The 22,420-nt window shown below is 39.2% G+C and overlaps 1 protein-coding gene across 1 annotated transcript in view; it reads left to right on the top strand.

Annotated features, from left to right (window-relative positions):
* The window catches only part of LOC130926739 (aryl hydrocarbon receptor-like), a 68,757-nt gene extending 46,687 nt beyond the window's left edge, over positions 1-22,070 (top strand). Inside the window, exons 3-11 of the mRNA XM_057851873.1 lie at positions 3,113-3,216; positions 6,370-6,459; positions 8,557-8,665; positions 8,888-9,015; positions 9,105-9,307; positions 9,392-9,501; positions 9,630-9,771; positions 13,566-14,958; positions 20,951-22,070. Coding sequence (XP_057707856.1) covers positions 3,113-3,216; positions 6,370-6,459; positions 8,557-8,665; positions 8,888-9,015; positions 9,105-9,307; positions 9,392-9,501; positions 9,630-9,771; positions 13,566-14,949 — 2,270 coding nt within the window. The 3' untranslated portion in view covers positions 14,950-14,958; positions 20,951-22,070. The remainder of the gene's footprint in view (positions 1-3,112; positions 3,217-6,369; positions 6,460-8,556; positions 8,666-8,887; positions 9,016-9,104; positions 9,308-9,391; positions 9,502-9,629; positions 9,772-13,565; positions 14,959-20,950) is intronic.
* Positions 22,071-22,420: the final 350 nt, after the last annotated feature.

The raw sequence follows: 22,420 nt of genomic DNA, 5'->3' as shown, positions 1-22,420 counted from the left end.
GTCAAATTATCGCATGGTATATAAAAATGAGGGCGGTAATTTTCCTAGCTGTGATTTATCGCCGCGTGCGTGTGTGCATACATATGTGCATGCATGTGCTGCGTGCACTCGGCACATGGCCGTGTTGATTACATATGACACTCCAGTAGCTTTCACAGATGTTTATTGGCCATCAACACGCCGTGGAATTAAACTTCAGGCATACAAAATAAGGAAATACTTCTATATTACACATTATAAAATGTTACCATTGCTACATTGAGACTAATGGATAAAAGACTATGTACTAACCACTTTAGTCTGTTATAAAACATTGAGTCTTCTCCACAACGCAAAGTTGCTGTTAAAAGGTGACACATCAAACATGAAACCTCGCTGGATTTCAAAATTTGCAAGTGCAAAAAAAAAAAAAAAATCTGTTACTGATACAACATGCATGACGAAAAAGAAGTGCATTTTGTTTTCGTTTCTTTATACTGAGTGTAAAGCTTACGGTTAGAGGTTTAGCAAATGTACTTCTGGTGAACATTTCAAAATAAAAGCATGTCAGGTTCAGATTTCTGGAGTTAATCATATATACTTCAGATTCTACACTAAGATAAAATTTAAAATGACACCCACTATGAAAAATGTGATCGGCAATGATAATATGATGTAACAACAAAAATGACTGGGTTTCTCACCTAACTTTAAAATGACTCATTATGCATTGTTTATTTTTTTTAATATTTATAATTTTTTATATAGTTTGTGGTTTATTTAAGAATAACAATTTATTGCATTTCAATAGGTGATTTATTTAGATGTATTGTCAGTTTATTCGTGATTGAAAAGGTTAAAAAAAACCAGGCAATAATATCGCATTTTGCAATAATTTATGAGACAATATATATTGCCTACTAAAACATTTTATGGCGACAGGCCTATTGCTGATACAAGGGATGCCGTCTTTTCTCTTTCACAACGGATGTGGAAATCATTTCTACATTACACGTTCTGTTGTGAGAATAAGATGAAGTGATCATGGATGGAAGGAGTAATTTGTTCAATAACGGCGATCCACTAAAATCTGTTAGTTGCACATACTACCAGTGTTTCTAATAACGGCGTTACAATATAACGGCGTTACTAACGGCGTTATTTTTTTCAGTAGTGGGTAATCTAATTAATTACTTTTCTCATCTTGGCAACGCCGTTACCGTTACTGAGGACGGAAAGGCATGCATTACTATGCGTTACTATATTGGTCGAAAAGTCTGAGGGAGACGGACTCACCGAGACGACAGAGCAGAGCAGGAGTGGGGAGAGGCAAGAAAGTTGTGAAGCCGAGCAGACGCGATGCTAGGTAGCTCCAATAATACATGTTGTAGCCGATAGCCTACAAACTACGCCCGCATGTTATGGTAGATATGGTAGACATGGTAGATATCACATGTACAGTATATAGATATAACTAGATGCAAAATGACAGACATGGCACTAAATGTAGACAGCCGCCATCTTGAAGCAGTAGACTTTTTAGGACGGCTCTGTTGTAGAGAACCTTCCTAGCGAACCTAAGTAACTTTTTATATAAAATACTTCTAAATCGGCAAAATCTTGACTTGAATCCATCTTTAAATGATGAAACAGTTTTAAAACTTTCATATGTCGAAAGTAGAGAGAAGGGAACTAATGCAATAATGGGAGCAATTCTAACAACTTTTAACAGTTGATCCAGGGTAAAGAGTAAATTAGGGTAAAGAATTGGGCTCGGGCCAATTGTACCAAAAACCTTCACAAAAAACTTCACATAGTGTGGCCAATGTTTTGTTTTTTGTTTTTTTTTTTTGTTTTTTGAGGGGGGGAAAAAAAAGAAGTAATTATCACCAATTACTTTGCCAAGTAACTAATTACTCTTACATTCAGGTAATTGAGTTACTAACGCAGTTACTTTTTGGGAGAAGTAATTTGTAACTATAATTAATTTCTTTTTTTCAGTAAAATTAACAACACTGCATACTACATATCTAAATGAAAACACTGATTCATACTTCTGAATTAAAATTGCAAAGTGAATATTTATTTACATGAATATTGTATATGTTATTTTTTTTAATATGTAAAATGGGTGGAAAAAATGAAATGTTGTTATTTATAACTTATTTGGCCAAAAATTGTACTGGTCAGGCTCTTATTGGTATGAATGTGGCTCACAAACCAAAAGGAGTTTGACATTCCTGCACTAGTTCAATGACTTAACCTCCCCACTAAATTAATCACACCACACACTCGCACCCCATCTCAACGTCAAGGAATACATTTGATCTATTAAAAGTACCCTCAATTCCTGTTTTTCTCGTGTACTGACTCTGTACTGCACCATGCACTGTCATACATGTCCGGTCGGTGGCGCTAATTTGCATTGCAAGCTCAGTGCTAAATGCTGATTATATTTAACCACAGCTCCATCTACTGGGTTTAGTAAATGACTGTCCTCACGTGGCGCTCAGGCAAGTGGAGTATTTAAAAAATGTTGTTGAAATCATTTATCTGCACTTCCTTGCCCCATTAGCCTTATTCAGGGTTCTGTAAAAAATGTTTATTTAGAACAAATAGTTATCTAAACAGAAAGCATTGTGCTTGGTAGCGGTAATGAACAAAATGAGCTCTGTGTTTTCTGTGAGGTACAATAGTCTTTTGAAATGCAGCCTGATGGGAAGTGCCTCAAGTGAACAGATAAGCAGCACCACCCATAACAGTGGTGCGCATATTTCACAATAGTGGTACAACATGCCAAAGACACTGGACTCAATGTGCAAAAATAAAAGCGTTGCAACATGTGCACTGGAACAAGGTTTGGAGTCAAAACTTGTTCGCAATCAGTTTTAATGTGATTGGCGCCGTTTTTAAAGTAAGGAAAAATAGGATTGAAACACAAGATTTTTTTTCCTCAAACAAGCCAAGACACATTTTTTTTCTCTTGACACTGAGTGGATAATCAGTGCTACACAAGCAGTCAAACATCTTCCTAACTCAGAAACTCTAGTTAAGTCGAGAAAAAAAAGGAAAATATATACTAAGGACTTTCTGTATAGCCCATTTTTTACTTTTACCCTTACTGCTCTTTCAGCGACAGTAAAGAACAGCACCAGCAATGGATTTACAGGAGACAATGGAACCACTAGCAACAACTTGCTCACCAAAGGCTTTTCTGAGGCAGACCTGCTGCTCCAGGTAACTGACAGCAATTTTGCTGGGAAACTTTTTAATGCAGCCTTTGAAAATGTATGTGCTCTTAGAGTATACTTGTGTGTAACTCTAAACTAATAAAGACCAATACAGCTCTACTTAAATACAGCTGTGCAGTATATCAAACCTTCTCTCACTACAAACTATATTACACTATTTTCATATTATGATTACCTTATTTAGCAAAAAAAAAAAAAAAAAAATTCTTTAAGGGGAACCACGAACAGAAAGACTTGTAGTTCTTAAAAAATGTTAGTATGAGTTTTTTAAAAAATTGATATTCAAACCCCTCTTAATGTTTTCATTTTTATAAAAATTGAGAAATTAGTTTAACTAGTAGGTCGCCATTGTTGTTGACGATGCAATGCACTCTGGGTGGTGATGTCACTGGGCAGCGCTGCCGTACTTCCAGTGCAGTGTTGTTTTTGGCAGCCATTTTAATTTTAGTTTCGGTCTTTTGGACGAAAATACTTATTAGTCTTAGTCATATTTTAGTCATTTCAAAATGTGTTAGTTTTAGTCGATGAATATTCAAACAAGTTTTAGTCTAGTTTTAGTTAACGAAAACTGAAAAAATTGAAGTATTGGTTGACGGATACTCAAAATTTTTGTGCGCAAATTACGAGAATGATGGCTCGAAAGCAGTCTGACAGCACCAAAAAAAGAAAAAAACCTACGTGCACAACTATCAAATGTCACGCATTGTGAACATATATCGGGTAAGATGGCACATTTTCATGTCGTTGTCATCTCGTCGGACGTAAGTTGGCAATCTTTCGTCACGTTAGAGTCATCCAAGACGCGTTTTCGGCGCGTCTTCATGATGTCATCGCCATGAAAAAAATGTTCGTTAACGAAATGTTTTCGTTGTCGTCATCGTTGACGAAAACAACACTGTTCCAGTGTCATTCGCTAGCTACATAAACATGTTGTCGGTTCTGCCCTTCCAATTTGAACCCAATCGGAAAAGTGATGAGCAGGACAGGACTGTCAATATTTCACAAAACGAGCAGCAAAAGCAATTAAATAAAGGTCTCCGGCAGAATGCGAACCAGCGTTTTCTGTATGACAGGCGAGCGCGTAGACCACAGGAATATACTTCCTCGTGACTTTAGAGACAATAGCAACCCACATGTTTAGTCTGTCTGTGCGGTAAAACCTGAAAAGGAAATGCTACTAAAAAGAAAGTGCGGCTGGCTTGATCACGGAATTAGACAATGCTCACTTCAGACAGCAAGCAGACAACAACATAGCGATTGCGTGAAAGGGTTTATTCAACACACAAAAAAACACAAAAAGGGTCCGTGAAAGTAGGTCGGGATCAATTAAAAAATAAAAATAAACGAGGGAAAACCACAGTGAGAGGCAGACAAACAAAAAAAAAAAACAAGGTAATGATGCAACTAGCAACGAAGGGATATACAACCTGTCAAATGGCAGCAAGTCAATATCTGGGCAAGCCGCCTAGGATTGGTTTAAAGACAGTGCTGATGAGCTGAAATAGGATGAATCTGACCAGCAGCAGAATGTGACAAAATCATGCCAGTCATCATACTAGCTTTGCTTGCTTTTGCACAGGTATTCCCCCAGTCCAGTCCAACAGCGTCATCAACCCCAGCGTGGTGCCATTCATAGGTCAAAATATGTACTAAATATTATAGATTTTTAAGTCAATTTCGCGGCGGTGCTGGAGCCTATCCCAGCTAACTACGGGCAGTGGGCAGGGTACACCCTGAACTGGTTGCTAGCCAATCGCAGGGCACAAGGAGACATACAACCATTCACGCACACACTCATACTTACAGACAATTTAGAGTGTTCAATCAGCCTACCATGCGGGTTTAACTGGAACTGCAACTGCAACTGGAGTTCCCGGAGAAAACCCATGCAGGCACGGCCGGGATTAAACCCTTAATCTCAGAACTGTGAGGCGGACGTGCTAAGCACTTAGCCACCGTGCTGCTGCAAAATTATATGTGTTTCTAATAACATATTTTAGTAAAAGAGAACAATTGTGGCTTATTAGAGCCTACAAGTCTTTAAGTCCAAGGTTCCCTTTAAAAGTGTCAGTCAAAACAGAGCATTGTCTTCGTAAAGAACAAATTACTGTATAAACTGTAGATGTGACACACGTATCCACATCAGGAACAGTGTTGTTTTTGTCAACAATGACTACAACGAAAATATTTCGTCGACAAACAATTTTTTCATAATGATGACGAGACGACAACGACCTAAAAACGTGTTTTGGGAGACTAAAATGTGACGACACAAATGCCAGTTTTCTTAGGCGAAACGAGAACGAGACAAAAATGCACCATAGTTTCTATCACATCTTCACAATGTGTGACATTTTATGTGTAGTTAGCCCGCATCGTAGCAGCATCTGGTTGTGTCACTCATGTGACATGCCCCCCCCCCCCAACTCACCCACTAGTGTCCTCTCCAGTCTCCTCATTGCTTGTTTTGAGACACATGGTAAGATTTGTCTTCTTATCTTGGAAAAAGAAAATTATGCAATGTTTAGCCTTTAAAGGTCTGTGCTGAGTAATTATCACACACAACTTGTAGTGTTAGCATAGCAGTCACGTTTGAGTTAACGTTAGGGTATTGCTAACGGCGAGCGTCCTCTTAACCTCTCGGACAACTTTTTTTACATGGTGTTCATGGCGTCCAGGTGGGTATTATTCATTGAAAAAAATAAGTATTATCACATGATAGATTTGTAGATACTACAGTATGTGTTCGTCTGTCAACGTTCATTCGAAATAGTTGGAACTTCGACACCTTTCTTTGTTTATTTATTTTGTAATGAAACTTTTGAATTTTACAGATGAAAATATGAAGTAAATGTCAACTAAAACTAGACGAAATTTGTCAGATTTTCATCAACAAAAACTAGACGAAGACACATTTTGAAATGACTGAAATATGACTTAGGCTAAGTATTATCATCCAAAAGACTGAGATGAAAATTAAAAAGGCTGCCAAAATTAACACTGATCAAGAAATGTCTTTTTTGACAGTCAGAACCGAGCATCATCTTTATAAAGAACGAATTACTGTATAAACTGTAGATGTGACAAATTACATCCACATCAGGAAATGTCTTTTAAGTTCTAACTGTTCACGTCACAGGCGCTGAATGGCTTTGTGTTGGTGGTCACGTCTGAGGGGTCCGTGTTCTACACGTCGCCCACCATCAAGGACTACCTGGGCTTCCAGCAGGTAAAAGTTGCTCTTGAAACTACAACTGTGGTCTTAAAGGGGGAGTTCAGAATTTTTTTTACATCAAGCTTAATCTTCAAGTTAGCGAGGGTTTAATTAGTCGGTAGAATTGATTTCAACAAATTCCATGTAGTTTGTTAGTTATTTTTTAGTTTCAGGGCTCCTAATTGGCTAAGCTAGCGCGAGTCAGTTGGGCTGTCTTAGCATGCCAATAAAAAACAACATAAGCACACATGAAAATCATCGATGACCCATGCAATCAATAGTATTGGCTATGTTTTCAGGATAAAGTTATTAAAACTTACCATTGCAGGTCAGTAAATGGCAACATATTTAATCCAGCAGCTCTGCAGAGGAGCAGAGCGAATCACATCAGTGTTTTTCACTGCTGATTTTCTTATGTCGTAGCCAGCAGCAAGCAACCAGTTTATATTGTTCCTCGTTCTTCATAGAGAATTTGTGGAAACTTTGCTTTGCTCATTTCTTCTGTCTGTTTCCACAGCCTCTAAATGTACATTTCGCCATGTTGCCAGCCGTCAGTTAACTCAGCAGACTGATGCTGCATTCAAGGAAGGTGGGAAGTCAAAGTTTCCAACCTCTGTTCTGAAAAAAAAATCATTGGAACGCCTCCACTATTCGATCACTTACGAGAAGGCAGGTTTTTCTGGAGGTCAAATTATCTTTTGACTGTTTATATTCGTCTGCAATGCTTTGAGGTCGCAACTGGTACCATCCGAGCGGGATAAGTCATTCCCACCTTCCTCGAATGCAGCATGAGCACGAGTGTCCGAAGCACTCTTCTTTATTGTACCGTAATTTCCCGAGTATAACGTGCACTTTTTTCCCCAAAATTTACTTGTAAAATCATGGGTGCGCGTTATACACGAGTACAAGGACAGAGACTGAAAAAATTCATCATGATTCATGTTCCAGTGTAAGCATGGACCAGCTCAATATTACCTACTGAACTACAGTGATATAATAATCAACTTTCACGTTGTAAATAATTGTTTTCATGGTGATATTTTTCAAATCTAATAAAATTAAAATGCTTTTTTTGTACTATTCGTCCGGTACCGGTACATTTTTCTTACCTTGTCGGCGCAACATGCCGGCACACAGCGATGTTGTCTTGAAGAAAACGTATTCGGCGATCCATTTCGTATAAGTGTTCACCGTGTGGCGAGCTAGGACAGGAGTCTGAGGAGGAGTGTCGAACCACAGAGCCACAGAGATGCGTTGTTTTATTGACATTGAAACTCACAAAGTAACAACATACGTCTTGCACGCAACTTATGGGACGTTTGTTTACACCCGGCTGTTCCCGTAATTAAACTCTTTCCCCTGGGAACTACACAACTTGCCAACATTAGTTCCACTGGTGAATTTTGTTAAAACTCGCTACAACTCCTTATTTTGTGAAAATTATTATCGTATACTGTGATATTTTACCACATAAAATTAATATTCCATTAAAAAAACAAAAACAAAAAACAAAAACATTTGACAAAAGAATTAAAAAATTCTGCAACCGCTTACTTTATAAAAGTTTGAGACATGAGACTCATATTTATTGGTGCTAAAATTATGGTGCGCTTTATACACGGGAACAAGAATTTCCCCTAGATTTTACAGGTAAAGTTGGGGTGCGCGTTATACACGGGTGTGCGTTATATTTGGGAAATTATGGTAGTCGTATTACGCATCTTTAAAAAATAGTCCTGCAGAATTAAATGAATTACAGCAGTTTGGTGTGACATTGTTTTGGCTGCATGGGTGTTTTGGAACATTGATCTACATTTTGAATTTATTTGACTATGTTGGATCTGTTTGTAGATCCAGATCGTTTTTTTATTGGCAAGCTAAGTCAGCACATTTGACCCGTGCTAGCTTAGCCACTCCGGAGCCCTGAAACTTACAAATAAAATACAAACTGAGCAGAATTTGTTGAAATCATCTCCACCAACTAATTAAACCCCCGCTAACTCGAAGATTAAGCCTAATGTAAAAAATTCTGAACTTCCGCTTTAAGTTTTTTTCACCATTCAGTTGAATGAGAGCGACTGACAAAAAAGTCTGTAATGGTTTGCTTCGCAGTCGGACGTCGTTCACCAGAGCGTTTTCGAGCTCATCCACACTGATGACCGCGCTACATTCAGGCAGAACCTCCACTTTGCTTTAAACCCACCTGACACCGCCGGAGAAGGTTTGTGATCTTGGATCTCTCAACATTTTCAGGTGAAAACAGGTGAAAAAGTATTCCCAGAGGTTTTGAGGTTGTTATATTTGCAAAGAGAGAAATACTCAATTATTTTGTATCCATTTCACAAACTTGTGGTGGAATATTTGAAGTAAAATGATAGACAGTACTCACATTTTTACTAGAAACTAGAAAAGTAAAGTGATGTAAGCATTTTTGCATTGTCAGGCTTGGAGGAATGCATGAAAGCAGAGTACTACAATCCTGATCAACTCCCTCCAGAGAACTCGTCATTTCTGGAAAGAAGTTTTGTGTGTCGCTTTCGTTGCCTCCTGGACAACTCGTCTGGCTTTTTAGTGAGAAACGCCATCAGATACAAACATCCTAAGCACTGTAGCTTCATTCACGGTAATTGTATGGTTTCATCCTATCATCTTTACGCCAGGCTCTCAAGTTCCACGGACGACTCAAGTACCTGTATGGCCAAAATATCTTCAGGGACAACGGGTCACAGATTAAACCGCAGCTCGCGCTCTTCTCCATCGCCATGCCTGTCCAGTCTCCATCCATTGTGGAGATCCGTTCAAAAATGTTGCTCTTTCAAACAAAGCACAAGCTAGACTTTACGCCTTTGGGCGTTGACAGCAGGTGGCGCAGAATGCTCCAATTTCCCAAACCTTTTTGTTTTTACGTTTCTTCTGGGAAATTTTGACCTTGGCTCTTTCTCTTTAGGGGTAAGATTATTTTGGGCTACTCGGAGACTGAGCTCTGCATGAAAGGCTCCGGCTACCAGTTTATCCATGCTGCCGACATGATGCACGTTGCTGACAATCACACACGCAGTATGTCAGACAATTTCCATACTTGGCAATGTGGTTTGAAACACACCTATTTTGCTATCACTTCTAACTGCAGAACACTGTCTGCGTGTTTGTGTGTCTGTGTGTGTTTGCACATGCACATTTTACAGTGATCAAAACTGGAGAAAGCGGCCTGACAGTTTTTCGTCTCCTGACTAAGTCAGGAAGCTGGATTTGGGTCAAAGCTAACGCCAAGTTGATCTACAAAGGAGGAAGACCTGACTTCATCATCTCGTATCAGCGAGCGATGCTGTGAGTGTTGTTTTACTTTTTACTCAAAGCAAATTCACATTTCAAAATGCAGTCTGGAATGAGGTTTATCTTCTGATTTCTTCAGATTTTGATACATTTTTCCAATACAAAAATAATAATGATAATAATAATAATAATGATTATAAACTGCCAGCAAAATAAAACATTATCTGTTTTATCAATTTATAGTTTGTTATTTCTTCACTTGACAGGAACACTGCTGCCAGGTAGAATTTGATCTGATGTATAAAGTGTATATAGCGAATGCTAATTGTCAAAAGGCATGTTTCAAGTAATATTACTTTATAATGATAATGGTACAGTTAACTGTAGTTAAAATATTATGGATTTGGTGACAACACCTATTATATAAGACCTCCTTGCAAGGCCGGCCCAGCCTATACACAGACGATGCAGCTGTTTAGGGCCCCTGACCACAAGAGGGCCCCCAATCTGGTAACATCATTTTATATGTTGTTAATAGAGCATCGTGAATAATGTGGCGCGCATTGCCGTTTATCCATGCAAACGTCCATTTTCTTGTCATTACATGTCATTTGGGGTGAGAAGTTTGAAGTATGCAGTGCAACAAAATATGATTAATATACAAAATATGGACGTATGGAATGGATTGCATGTGTGCGTTTCACAGTACACTGTGACGAAATGGTTGGCCAAAAATATGGGCCCCTTGGCATTATTTTGCTTAGGGCCTCCAAATGTCCTGCCTCCTTGTCTATTGCAGGGAAGCGTGGCCATCAGAGCTAAAACTATCTCGTTAGCATGACCATGATAGAGCGTTCTTGATGACTAGGTTTTACATTTTCAGAAAGTTCAGCCATATAATTATTACTTCTATTCCCATATCCAAACATCTACAGGATGATATCGCTCATTAACAAACAAGATGTTGGTGGCGTTTTGTTTTTCAGTGACAAGATTACACAAAGCTGCCTGATGGGTTTTGGCATGTCTGCTAGTCACCATTGTCATACATATGTCTTTCATCCTTTCACAATCCTAATAAGAAACTTTATGTTTTGTGATTTATTGCAAAGAAATATATACATAACGTGCATAAATATAAGATGTAACAGACAAGGGTTGTCTTAAAGGGAACCACGGACAGAAAGACTTGTAGTTTTTGAAAGATAAATGTTAGTATGAGTTATAATAATTTGATATTCAAACCCCTTTTAATGTTTTCGTTTTTATAAAATTTTAAAAATGTGTTTAACTAGTAGGTCGCCATTGTTGTTGATGACGCAATGCACTCTGGGCTGTGACGTCACTGGGCAGCGCTGCCGTATTTCCACATCGAGCAGCAAAAGCAATTAAATGAAGGTCTCCAGCGGGATTCAAACCCACGTTTCCCGTGCGACAGACGAGCGCATAGACCACAGGAAAATACTTCTACGTGTTGTTAAAATAATGATTTTCCTTATAAAGCAATCTCATTTAAACTTGTCCTGTTCAGCTGTTTGACACGGAGAATGGAAGTCTAAGTGTCCGGTTGGTCCTAACAGTTTTAATGTTTCACACTGAGAGTATGACATACTCCCATTGTGATCACTCAACATACCTCGTTTATTATGACAAAGCAGCAAACAGGAAGGGGTTATGGGGGAACAGAAGAAAAGAAAAGAAACACAAGAAAAGAAGAAAAAGAAACACAAACAACAACAATACATTGAACGCCTAGACTAGCTGTGAATATGTTGGAGCTATCGTCAGCTAGATGTATTTCCGGTTGACACCATGTGGGGGGGGCTGTTGCCCAGGGAAAGAAGAGGATGGAGGTGGGGACTCTCTAAGATAAGTGATTGGGAGGGGTGGAGTGTACACAAATCAGGTCTGTGATCTAGAAACCAGTAACCGTGTGAATCACTTGTGAGTGTAAGCCCGTCGGCAATCGACCCTATGCAGGCCCATCGCCATATCGCTTATAAAGCAATCTCAACCCACACGCATTGTCTGTCTGTGCAGTAAAACCTGAAAGGGAAACACAAATGAAAAGAAAGTGCTGGTGGCTTGACGGAATTAGAAAATGCGGCTCACTTCAGACAGCAAGCAGACAACAATAACATAGGGATTGCGTAAAAGGGTTAATTGAACACACAAAAAAACACACGATCGCAAAAAGGGAGACACAAAAGGGTCCTGGCAGTAGGTCGGAATCAATTTAAAAAAATGTCGCCTAGGATCGGTTTAAAGACACTGCTGATGAGCTGGAATTCGATGCAGGTACGACGTTGGGAACTCAACCCACATCTCTGTAAGAAAACAATCTGACCAGCACCAGAATGTGACAAAGTCATGCCAGTCGTCATACTAGATTCGCGCACTAGCTGGCACACCTATTCTCCCAGTCCATCACGTCATCAACGCGTCATCACCCCCAGCGTGCATTGTGCACTTAAAACATGGCGCCCTCCGTAGGTCAAAACATGTACTAAATATTAGAGTTTTCAATCAAAAGCAATAATATGTGTTTCTAATTACATATTTTGGTATTAGAGGACAATTTTGGCTTATTAGAGGCTACAAATCTTTAAGTCCGAGGTTCCCTTTGTAATGTAAGATTGTTCTGTTTGTTAGTATGTTATAGCTTTAAAAACATATACAACAAATTCCATAGCTTATTACGTAAGATGTTGAACAAATATATATTAGAGAGTGAAATAAATATGATTCCAAACCCTAAAATAATCATTTATAAAGAAATGTGACTATATTACATTTATTTTTAGCTCTCTGCAAAACTATCTGCAAAAGAAAGACATCTATAATGCAGTTTGATTTAATTTCTCCATGTCTCTAGTAGAGCTGAAACGAATACTCAAGCAACTCGAGTTTAAAAGCTCATCCGAGTAATTTTATTCGCCTCGAGGAATCATTTAATTTTGCCAGCTCTGAGCATCACGTTTTGCCCGGACTACTTTTAATGCGGGACAACGCGCAGTGCGTAAAGGAATAAGCAATAATACCTGACTACAGTCGACAACCGCTACAAATTTTGCTAACATTGCTAAAAACTACGCCCGCATAATGCTACGGTGGTAGCAGGTAGTGTCTGTTGCATCTCATAGATGTCACAAGTATATAGAACTAGATGCAAAATGACGGACTTTGCAGCGTTAGTAAACAGCCGCCATCTTAAAGCAGTAGACTTCTCAGCGCTAATAAATAAGATTAATGTTACTAACGTTACTAATTAACAATTACTGTCCCTTGCTCACGTAACATTAGCCCTGCGGCGGGCTAGGTTTCTATTAATTATGACTACTGTCGATGCGTGGCTAACGTGTCTTAAATACAGGCTTTTTATAATCTTTAAAAACATACCGCTTTAGAGTGATGAGGGTGTAAAATAAAAACATAATAAAGCTAACTGTCAACTTTAGCTCAGTGGTCATTGCTGTAAAAACACCAAGTAGCACTGGTCCCTAATGTGCTCCAATACAGCATGTATCATACATATATTTTGAACACTGCAAGAACTCAAAAAGAAATATATATATATTTTATATATATATATATATATATATATATATATATATATATATATATATATATATATATATATATATATAGGATCTAAAAGTTATAATTGCTCTTTACCTAAAAAAATGTTTTATCTGATTACTCGATTAATCGATAGAATTTTCAGTCGAATACTCCATTACTAAAATATTCGATAGCTGCAGCCTTAGTGTCCAGTTTAAGATGCCTCTCTACATTTTTCTAATTTGATATGTAACATCTTCACATGACTTTTGGTTTGTGTGCTGTAGGAACGCCGAGGGTGAGGAGTACCTCCGCCAGAGGAGTTTGGGGCTGCCTTTCAGCTTCACCACAGGCGAGGGTGTGCTTTACAACAGTGGCCCAACAATAAACCTGGCACAGACACAATTCAACAATAAATTCAACAACAATGGTGACATGGACACCAGCAAGGATACACAGCCCCCCCGCTCACTATTGGACTGCTTCCTCAGGCAGGATGAGTCCGCCTACAACCAGACGGTAGAAGAGACCTTACCTGTGGATCAGATCTTCAGGGACAGCCGTGCACTGGTGAGTGTGCCTAGTAACGCTTGGCAAGAAACTGGCGTGGCAGCCACTTCCAGTGCCCCACCCGTGGTTAAAGAGGAGGCCAAGCAGTCGGCGATGACTGTGATCGATAATCTGCGGGATATGGCGCAGAATGGTGATTTTGGTGGCACCCTGAATGACCTGGTGATCAACGATTCTGAGCTGATGCAGTTTAAAGAGTCTCTCAAGCGGTTGGGTGAGGAGGGTTATCAGCAAGAGACCATGAGGTCCGATCTGGACAACGTCCTCCTGTGTGAGATATTTGACCACATCGATTCTGTTTTGTACAAGGAGAATGCCCAAGAATGCCCTGCCTCTTGCCTGAAGCAAGATGCTTTAATGCTGCCGCCACAGCAGTTCCCGATACCATCACAGGGTGGGATTATCCCACAAAAAAACAGCTTCTACTCCGGGGAAATCTCAGCAGAATCTGCTCCGACATACAACAGTGCAAAGAAACTTTCCCACTGTGGGCCCTTGCCAGGTCCCGCAAATGAGCTCAAGGCTCCTCTTCAGCAGCTGCAACTCCATAACATTTTCAGCCCAGAAATAGAACTTCCAGAACTTATTGTGCCTGATTTGTCTGCTGTTGGTGGTCCTGTTCACTTTTCAGGACTTGGACAGCAGCAGCAGCCGGTTCAACACCATCAAAATAATAGCTACTCTGTGATACCACAAGTTCCTTGCAATGACTTTATTAACCCAAATGCTGCACTCCCTGACCTTACAACATTTCCTCCATCGTGGTCACAGTGCCATCAGGCTGTCACGCACAACGGTCCAGTTCCTGAAAGCCAAACATTCCCCTCTGCCGGACCCTGGCCAAGGGCAGTCAACGGGCTAGACCATGCAAAGCAGGCAGCCAATCAAAGCAGCTGCATGTACACACAGCCCCTGGCGCTTGCGCACTCCTCCCACCAGAGTCCTCCACAGGGCAGCTGTTACATCCAATGGGGTAGCACTCAACCTGCGGTGGGCTCATTGACTATTGGTGTGGAAAACACCAACATCAGTCCGATGACGGCTCCGTCCAACTTGTCAACATCCCAGAGAATCTATAACCTTCAGTGCTACCAGGAATGATATGCACAGGTAAAAATATGTGCTTGTGGTCATCTTGAAGTTGTTGAGTTAATTAATTTGGCAGATTTGACCTGAAATTTGTTGTTTGGTGACCTGATTAGTTATTTAATATATTTTGATTTAAATCTAGGCGAAAACAGATATGTCAAACTTCCAACTTCAGTCAAAGTCTCATGTCATTCTCCATGAATCAGGAAGTAGCCTAAAAACCCAAAAATAAGTAACCGAAAAACCCAAAAATCAAATGGACCGAAAAAAAAAAGCCACCATGTTTTAAATGAACATGGAGCATTTTGAAATCAATAGTTAGTCTGAAGGATAATATAGTTTTCTTTGAGCGTTGTACACACTGTAGATCTGGGTGTAACAACCATATTGGCCCGAATATAAGACGACCCCCTCTTTTTCAAGCCTCAAGTTTGAAAGACTTGAAGACTTTTTGAACACCAAAGTAATTTATATACAGAAAATAATTACAGTACATCCGAAACAAATGATTATAACAATATACTTGAGAAAAAAAACATGTTATTTTCCTTCATTCAAATCTTAATATCTGAACATTTAAATATGTAAACTAAAGTGCAATCACATTTGTAAATGAATGGCTTCTGGTTTTTGAAATGTAAATAAACCAATCTATTGTGATAAAACAACAAAATTGCGATAACTGCATTAAGCATCAAAGTGAAGTCTAACTGTAACTGTAGTCTTGAAACTAATCTGAATAAGGAAAAACATTGTAATAAAAAATTGGAAACCGGGTAAACTTGAGAGAAGCTGAGATCTGTCATTACAGAACATCGCTTCAATGATATCTGGCGCCATCTGGCGTCGTGAATAGGTATAATGTCTAGACCGTGAATATAAGACGACCCCTCTTTTTCAATGTTATTTCAATGCAAAAAACACAGTCTTGTACTTGGGCCAATACGGTAAATATGACACTGCCCATGTTTTTTATCCTGCAAGAAATAGAAAGCTAGCTAACAAGATATAATCAGTATTTTTTTTTTCCCTTTATTACACAATTTGAGCCTTGGATGAGGTCTTGAATGAGCTCTATTATATTCTTGGGTCATACTTTATTTGACAGTGGCGTCCGGGAAATTTTGTCACCAACTCTTTTACTCATTTATGTCCTGTCCGCATCCATTCACAAGTGACATAATTTGTCGGATGACACTTAGTGACATCTGTGATGCAACTGTCAAAGTGTTAATTTTTCTTTTATAGTTCGATGGGGCTTTGCATGTCAAAGGCCCATATAGCAAAATTCCTTTTTTTAAAAAATGCGTTTCTGCAGCGCTCCGCACAGCCCGAACCATTTGACCGATCGGCACCGTTCAAAACGGTGACTCAGAAAAACTTTGTTTACTCGTAAAGGCAAAACAACTAAATTTTTTTTTTTTATCCAATTCACATAAATCATAGTTCAAAAAATTCCAGGACAGTAAGGGGCATAAAAGTTGTACACAGAATTTGGCAGAAACTCACGGTTCCCCCAAAATCTGCCAACAAAGTGCCCGTTCATTTCTAATGGGATGCCATTGACAGCCATGTATGTCCAAATTTCCCATTCTTTTTCAATAGCTGGAAAACATAGGTCCTTGTGATTTTTTTTTTTTTTTACCATTTACCTTGGCAGCCCATCGGCACTCAGCTGGCGCCCAAGTAAGTGGATGCCATTGACAGCCATGCACGTCCATGCCATTGATGGCCTTGTACGTCCAAATTTCCCATTTTCAATGGCAAAAAAACCTGTGTGGTTGTGATTTTTGACCAAAAACTTAGCTCTTTGACATTCAACTAGCACCCAAGTAAGTCGATGCCATTGACAGCCATGTAACCTAACGTGTCCCCGCAATGTCCCCAAATCAACAGGATGTGTCCCCAAATAGACAGGAAGTGACCTGATATTAAAAGGACGTGTCCCCGAAATCTCCCCAAATCAACAGAAGGGTCGCCCAAATGTCTTCAAATCAACAGGAAGTGTCCCCCAAATGTCTTCAAATCAACAGGAAGTGACCTAATAGATCTGTATCGACCACAGCAAAGCCCCATTGTTTAATTTCTCTAGAAATTGCAGTTTTTCATCTAGTTAACCTTTGGAATCAAAGGGACAGAAGAATGATTAGCAGGCAACCTCCTAACACGGTTTTTTCTTATGTAAGACTCGTTTGACAGCTTTTGGTTTAAAAGGGGTTAGTACACTTAATTAACTGAAAAAATGGGCACGATGAAACATTTTTTCTGTTATCGTAATGACTTGGATTGTAGACAGCAACAGCATTGATATCTTTTCGATTATTTATAAAGCCCAGGGCTCCAAGTTACCTTTATTTCTTAACTTGCCTGGGCCAAACTTGAACTTACCCTGTTGAAGCATGTTAGCCAATAAACATTTTTTTGTAGGAAAATAAAAATATAAGCAAAAGGATTTATCCATTATGTGTCTAAATTTATAATTTGAATAATATAAACAAACACATTTAAGCATCAAAAAGGACTAGGAGGGCTATGGAGGGCTCTAGTAAAGGAGATGTGAGGTGAGTACCGTATTTTCTGCACTGTAAGGCGCATCAGAGTATGAGGCGCACCTTCAATGAATAGCCTATTTTAAAACTTTTCATACATAGAGCGCACCACATTATAAGGCGCAGTAGTAGTAGTAGTAGTAGTTGGGGTTGCATTATACTTCCACTAGATGGTGCTGCGCTAAGCGTAATGTCATGCCATGATTAACCAATATTGATCTATATAAAAAGCGCTTCAGATTATAAGGCCCACTGTCTGCTTTTGAGAAAATTGAAGACTTTTAAATGAACCTTATAGTGCGGAAAATACGGTAACCTTCTCCACTAAAATCCTGTAAACTTGCTGAATTCTTGACAGATTTACGAGCAGGTTAGTTAATTACAAACCGTGTTAATGTGGCTATTATGCAAGCTGGATGTTAAAAAAAAAAAAAAAAAAAGTCTAGCATTGTTTTTAAGTATGTAGTTTACTGCAGCTCTGACGTTTATGAAAAACCAAGCCATTTGAAAATCAAGTTGAAAATTGAGCAATTTATAGCTATTTCATAGACAATGTTCAATTGACTATAATAGAGTTGTCCGACTGTACTGTCCAACTGAAAAAATCCGATACCGAAATATGCGGTCTTGGACTTAACATATTTATTACATTTTTAATCATTTATTGTTCATATCGTTTTTGCACCATGACTGCATATGGTCTGCTCGCAGAACAAATCCCAAGCATCTTAGTTTATTAAGAGACATCTATTGGTCAATAATTATAACTGCTGTGCAAAGCTGTGACTAACCCTTGTACAAAGACAGAAGGCTTCTACATCCACTTTGAAGGCAACATGCATACTGGCCCAAAACTGATAATGAAAAAACGTTGTTGATATTATCTGATATCATTTTAAAATGCTTTTATGGGGTGATGTTATCGGCTACCCGTTAATAGAGCTGGGAATCTTTGGGCACCTAACGATTCGATTACGATTACGATTCAGAGGCTCCGATTAGATTATAAAACGATTATTGATGCACCCCCCTCCTTTTTTTTTTTTTTTTTAATTTTTTTTTTTTTTATAAAATAAAGTTTTGTACATTAGTTCCAAAATTGTTCAAAAATACTCTCAGGCTGAACCAAACTACTATTTCAGTATCAAGTTAACATATAGCAGTAAACAAATATACAAAAATAACATTAAATAAAAAAACTCCAGTCCCCATTCTGTATCAGCAGCTTTAAACTACATTCAATTAATTTAATGTTGTGAACCAACCGTTAAAGTTGTTAAAATTGCTCCCGTTATTCCATAATTTCCCTTTTGTCTACTTTTGACATGTGAAAGTTTTAAAACCATTTTAAAGATAGATTCAAGTCAATTTTTTACCGATTTAGGAGTATTTTAGATAAAAAGTTAATTAGGTTTGCTTGGAAGGTTCGCTACAACAGCATTGCAGGGAAGTTTACTGCTTTAAGATGGCGGCCGTTTACTAACGCCCGCATCTAGCTTTTTGCAGATGTGCTGCTACCGCTACCGAGTCTATAATCCATCTAGTCCTATATAAATGATGTCTACCGTAACATTATGTAGCTTAGCTGTACTTGTAGCAGCTTTTCGGCAGCAGTCAGGTATGTTGTTGTGTTTTTTTTATCTCGTGGCATGAGTTGAGCTAGAGCCGTGAGTTGAGCGTTGGCATTACCCGAGGGGCCGGTTAATGAGAAGCATAATGTTTAGCTACTCCCGCTCCGTTCCGTCCCGAAGTCCGCGCGGCGCGCTGAGTGTGTTGTACTTCCGCTTTACTTGGCATATTTCAATAATCGGAATTTGGATGTTTGTGAATCATTCTCGAATCTTCCACGGCCGAATCGCGAATAATCTAAGAATCGGAAATTTTGCACACCTCTACCCGTTAATATAATATAGATATTGAACGACCCCTACGCAAAATGACTGACAAGTGCCGACGCTTGTCCCCAGTGGCTCACAGCGCACATCATGCATCTAGTTTTATATACCGTATTTTCCGGACTACAAGTCGCACCTGAGTATAAGTCGCGCCAGCCATAAAATGCCCAACGAAGAGGGAAAAAAAACATAAGTCGCACCGGAGTATAAGTCATGCCCAACGAAGAGGGAAAAAAAACATAAGTCGCACCGGAGTATAAGTCGCATTTTTGGGGGAAATTTGCTTGATAAAATCCAACACATAGAACAGATATTTCATCTTGAAAGGCAATTTAATATAAAAATACAATAGAGAACAACATGCTGAATAAGTGTACACTTTGAAGTTACATGATGAATGAACAACGAAATGCGAATATACTGTCCTCACCAGGACGCTACGGCTCGATCCTGGCTATACAGCGAGCTAAACTCCCAAATGACGATGCTGGACGTCCGTATAATTTGCTGAATCAATTTCGTCCTCCATACCAAACGGGTTCGCATCAATGTAAATAAATGATAATTAGGTGCTATTACAGCAATGACACAAACGGTTAGCATGCGTTTGCTAGCATTAGCACATCGTTCAAACAACAACACAACTGGCTCTAAGTGTCCAATCGCAGGTGGAAAACACACAACAACAACAGAAAAGATGATGCACACAAGCTTTGCCTCTGTAGATATATTTTACAAGCATAAACAATGAACGTAGGTTAGCAACCGTGTTTCTCTCTCGCTAACTTGCCCACTCACTCAGAGCTGCGTAGCTGTCCGTCTTCTTCTGGCGTGTGAGCGCTCTTCTCCGCGTAAACAAGTGCGAGTGCGCCCCCGTGTGGGCGTGAAAGCGCCACAAACTAAAAGCATGCATTTGAATATAAAAAACTCAATAATACAATTGAACACACATTGCCAAAGGCAGAACACGAACGTGGCCATAGTTATTAAGAGTTATTCAGATAACTATAGCATAAAGAACATGCTAACAAGTTTTCCAAACCATCAGTGCCACTCCAAATGATATCATAATATGTTAATAATTTCACACATAAGTCGCTCCTGAGTATAAGTCGCACCCCCAGCCAAACTATGGAAAAAAACTGCGATTTATAGTCCGAAAAATACGGTACATGATGTCTATGGTTAACCCAGTGAGGTTTCTTCAGAAGTCGCTGACGGTGTAGATTAGAATGATTGCCTGTCTCCATGCCCTTCGTCTGACTAGCGATCAGTTAATGGTGTAGTCTGACTTGCACCCGTAGTAAGCTGGGATGGGCTCCAGCACCCCGTGACCCTAACCTGGAAAAGTGGTGTTGAAAATGGATGTATGGATGGGATTCTGCTGTCACAAGCTACCCCTGACCGCAATCTACTGATTACACTTTCCTAATATGCTTGCCAGATTGGGAATGTTGTATATTTTATTTCCTTAGCCGAGACATTTTTTAAGTCGGAAGAAGCAATCAGTTAGCATTTAAGATTTTGCTGTGAAAAATAACAATTTTGCTCTGTTTTTCTCCTTCATAGATGTTGGCGCAGTCTTCGTTTGTCGTCGATGAATCTGCCGGTGATTTGCCATGGCAACCGACCAGCAGCATCTTTTATGCAGTATCAGCGCTTATTTGCCGACCCTCGCACTTCCTGTAACATATATCCTGTCTTGTGTCTAGCTCCTTTGTACTAACTAGAAACTGCAATATTATAGGAATGAAGTGTGAAGACGTGGACGGAAACAGCCAAAGATTTCGTTATTTACAACGTTTGTTGATACTTACCTAAACACGCTACGCGTGATGGCTTCTAAAAGATTTACACACAACATTTTTCAAGTGCATCATTTTAAGTTATCTGAAACATCCTAGAAAAGATTATGTTAAAAAGCCTGTAACCATCCAGCCATCCGGTTTTCATTGTGTTGGGTCTATTTTGGGTCATGGGTAAGTTTGAGCCACTTGTTTGGGCTGAGTGGGAGGGAGCTTACACAGCCAATAACAACGCACATGTAAAGAAACAGCCAAATACATTCAAAAGTATTTAATACTTGCATATTTTTAATTATGGGAGGCAGACATAACAACCATGAGCCCAAAATCCATAGGCCACCAGTGTGACCACCTTCAAGTGTGTTTATTACGATGTATGTAGTATACACACAGATTGTAATTTTTTTGACTAAGCCGCACCCACCAAATTTGACAAGAAAGCCGTATTTGTTCATAAAATTTACAAGCCGCGTTGTGTTATGGGATATTTGCACCCAACAGAGGTTGCGCTAGACTTTTTCGTTGTCTGTCATTTTGACTGACAGGGTCATAAAAATCCGGTCATAATCTATTTTTACCCGTCACTTAAATTTTTAAAATGTTAATAATGACATATTCAATAGTATTTAGTTTTCATTCATTTTTAATTAATATTCTTTTCGAACAAGCTTAACAGAGAATCCACACCGCGCCATCACACATCAAGCAGCTGTGCGTTATTAGCGCCTAGCTTGCCTTGAACACGGCTTTTTAGGAAGGGTCGGACTTGACAAGTCATTAAAAAAAAAAAGGGTTTGAGGATACGCCTGAGAATGATCGGTTTTCTCTCTGCTACATATAAGCAATATTTCAACATTGCTTACACGGCCGAGAGTCGGGGCAAACTGCTCGTATGTGTGTGTGACATGCACGAACAGTGCGTGCATGCTATCGATCCATATACTTTGAATATAAACCTGTACAGGGATTATTTATGCCTGTTATTTGTGTCCTCTTTTTAATAAGCAAAATATGATATCCCTGGAATGACAGATGACAGCCAGCATGTGTGATTGTATGCTTCTGCGCATGCGGGTCGTCTTGCTCAGCGCATGTCGGACTGCGAATTAGTGCGCAGATATGACAAAAAATCGGATTCGTGCATTAAGACCTGTAGTATGAACGTAGCCATAGGCTTGTTGCTGTTAAAAAGAGGACACAAATAACAGGCATATATAATCCCCGTTTAGGCTTA

Source organism: Corythoichthys intestinalis, chromosome 12, assembly GCF_030265065.1.
Source record: "Corythoichthys intestinalis isolate RoL2023-P3 chromosome 12, ASM3026506v1, whole genome shotgun sequence".
Taxonomy (NCBI): Eukaryota; Metazoa; Chordata; class Actinopteri; order Syngnathiformes; family Syngnathidae; genus Corythoichthys; species Corythoichthys intestinalis.
This window is presented reverse-complemented; position numbering and strand designations above follow the sequence as displayed.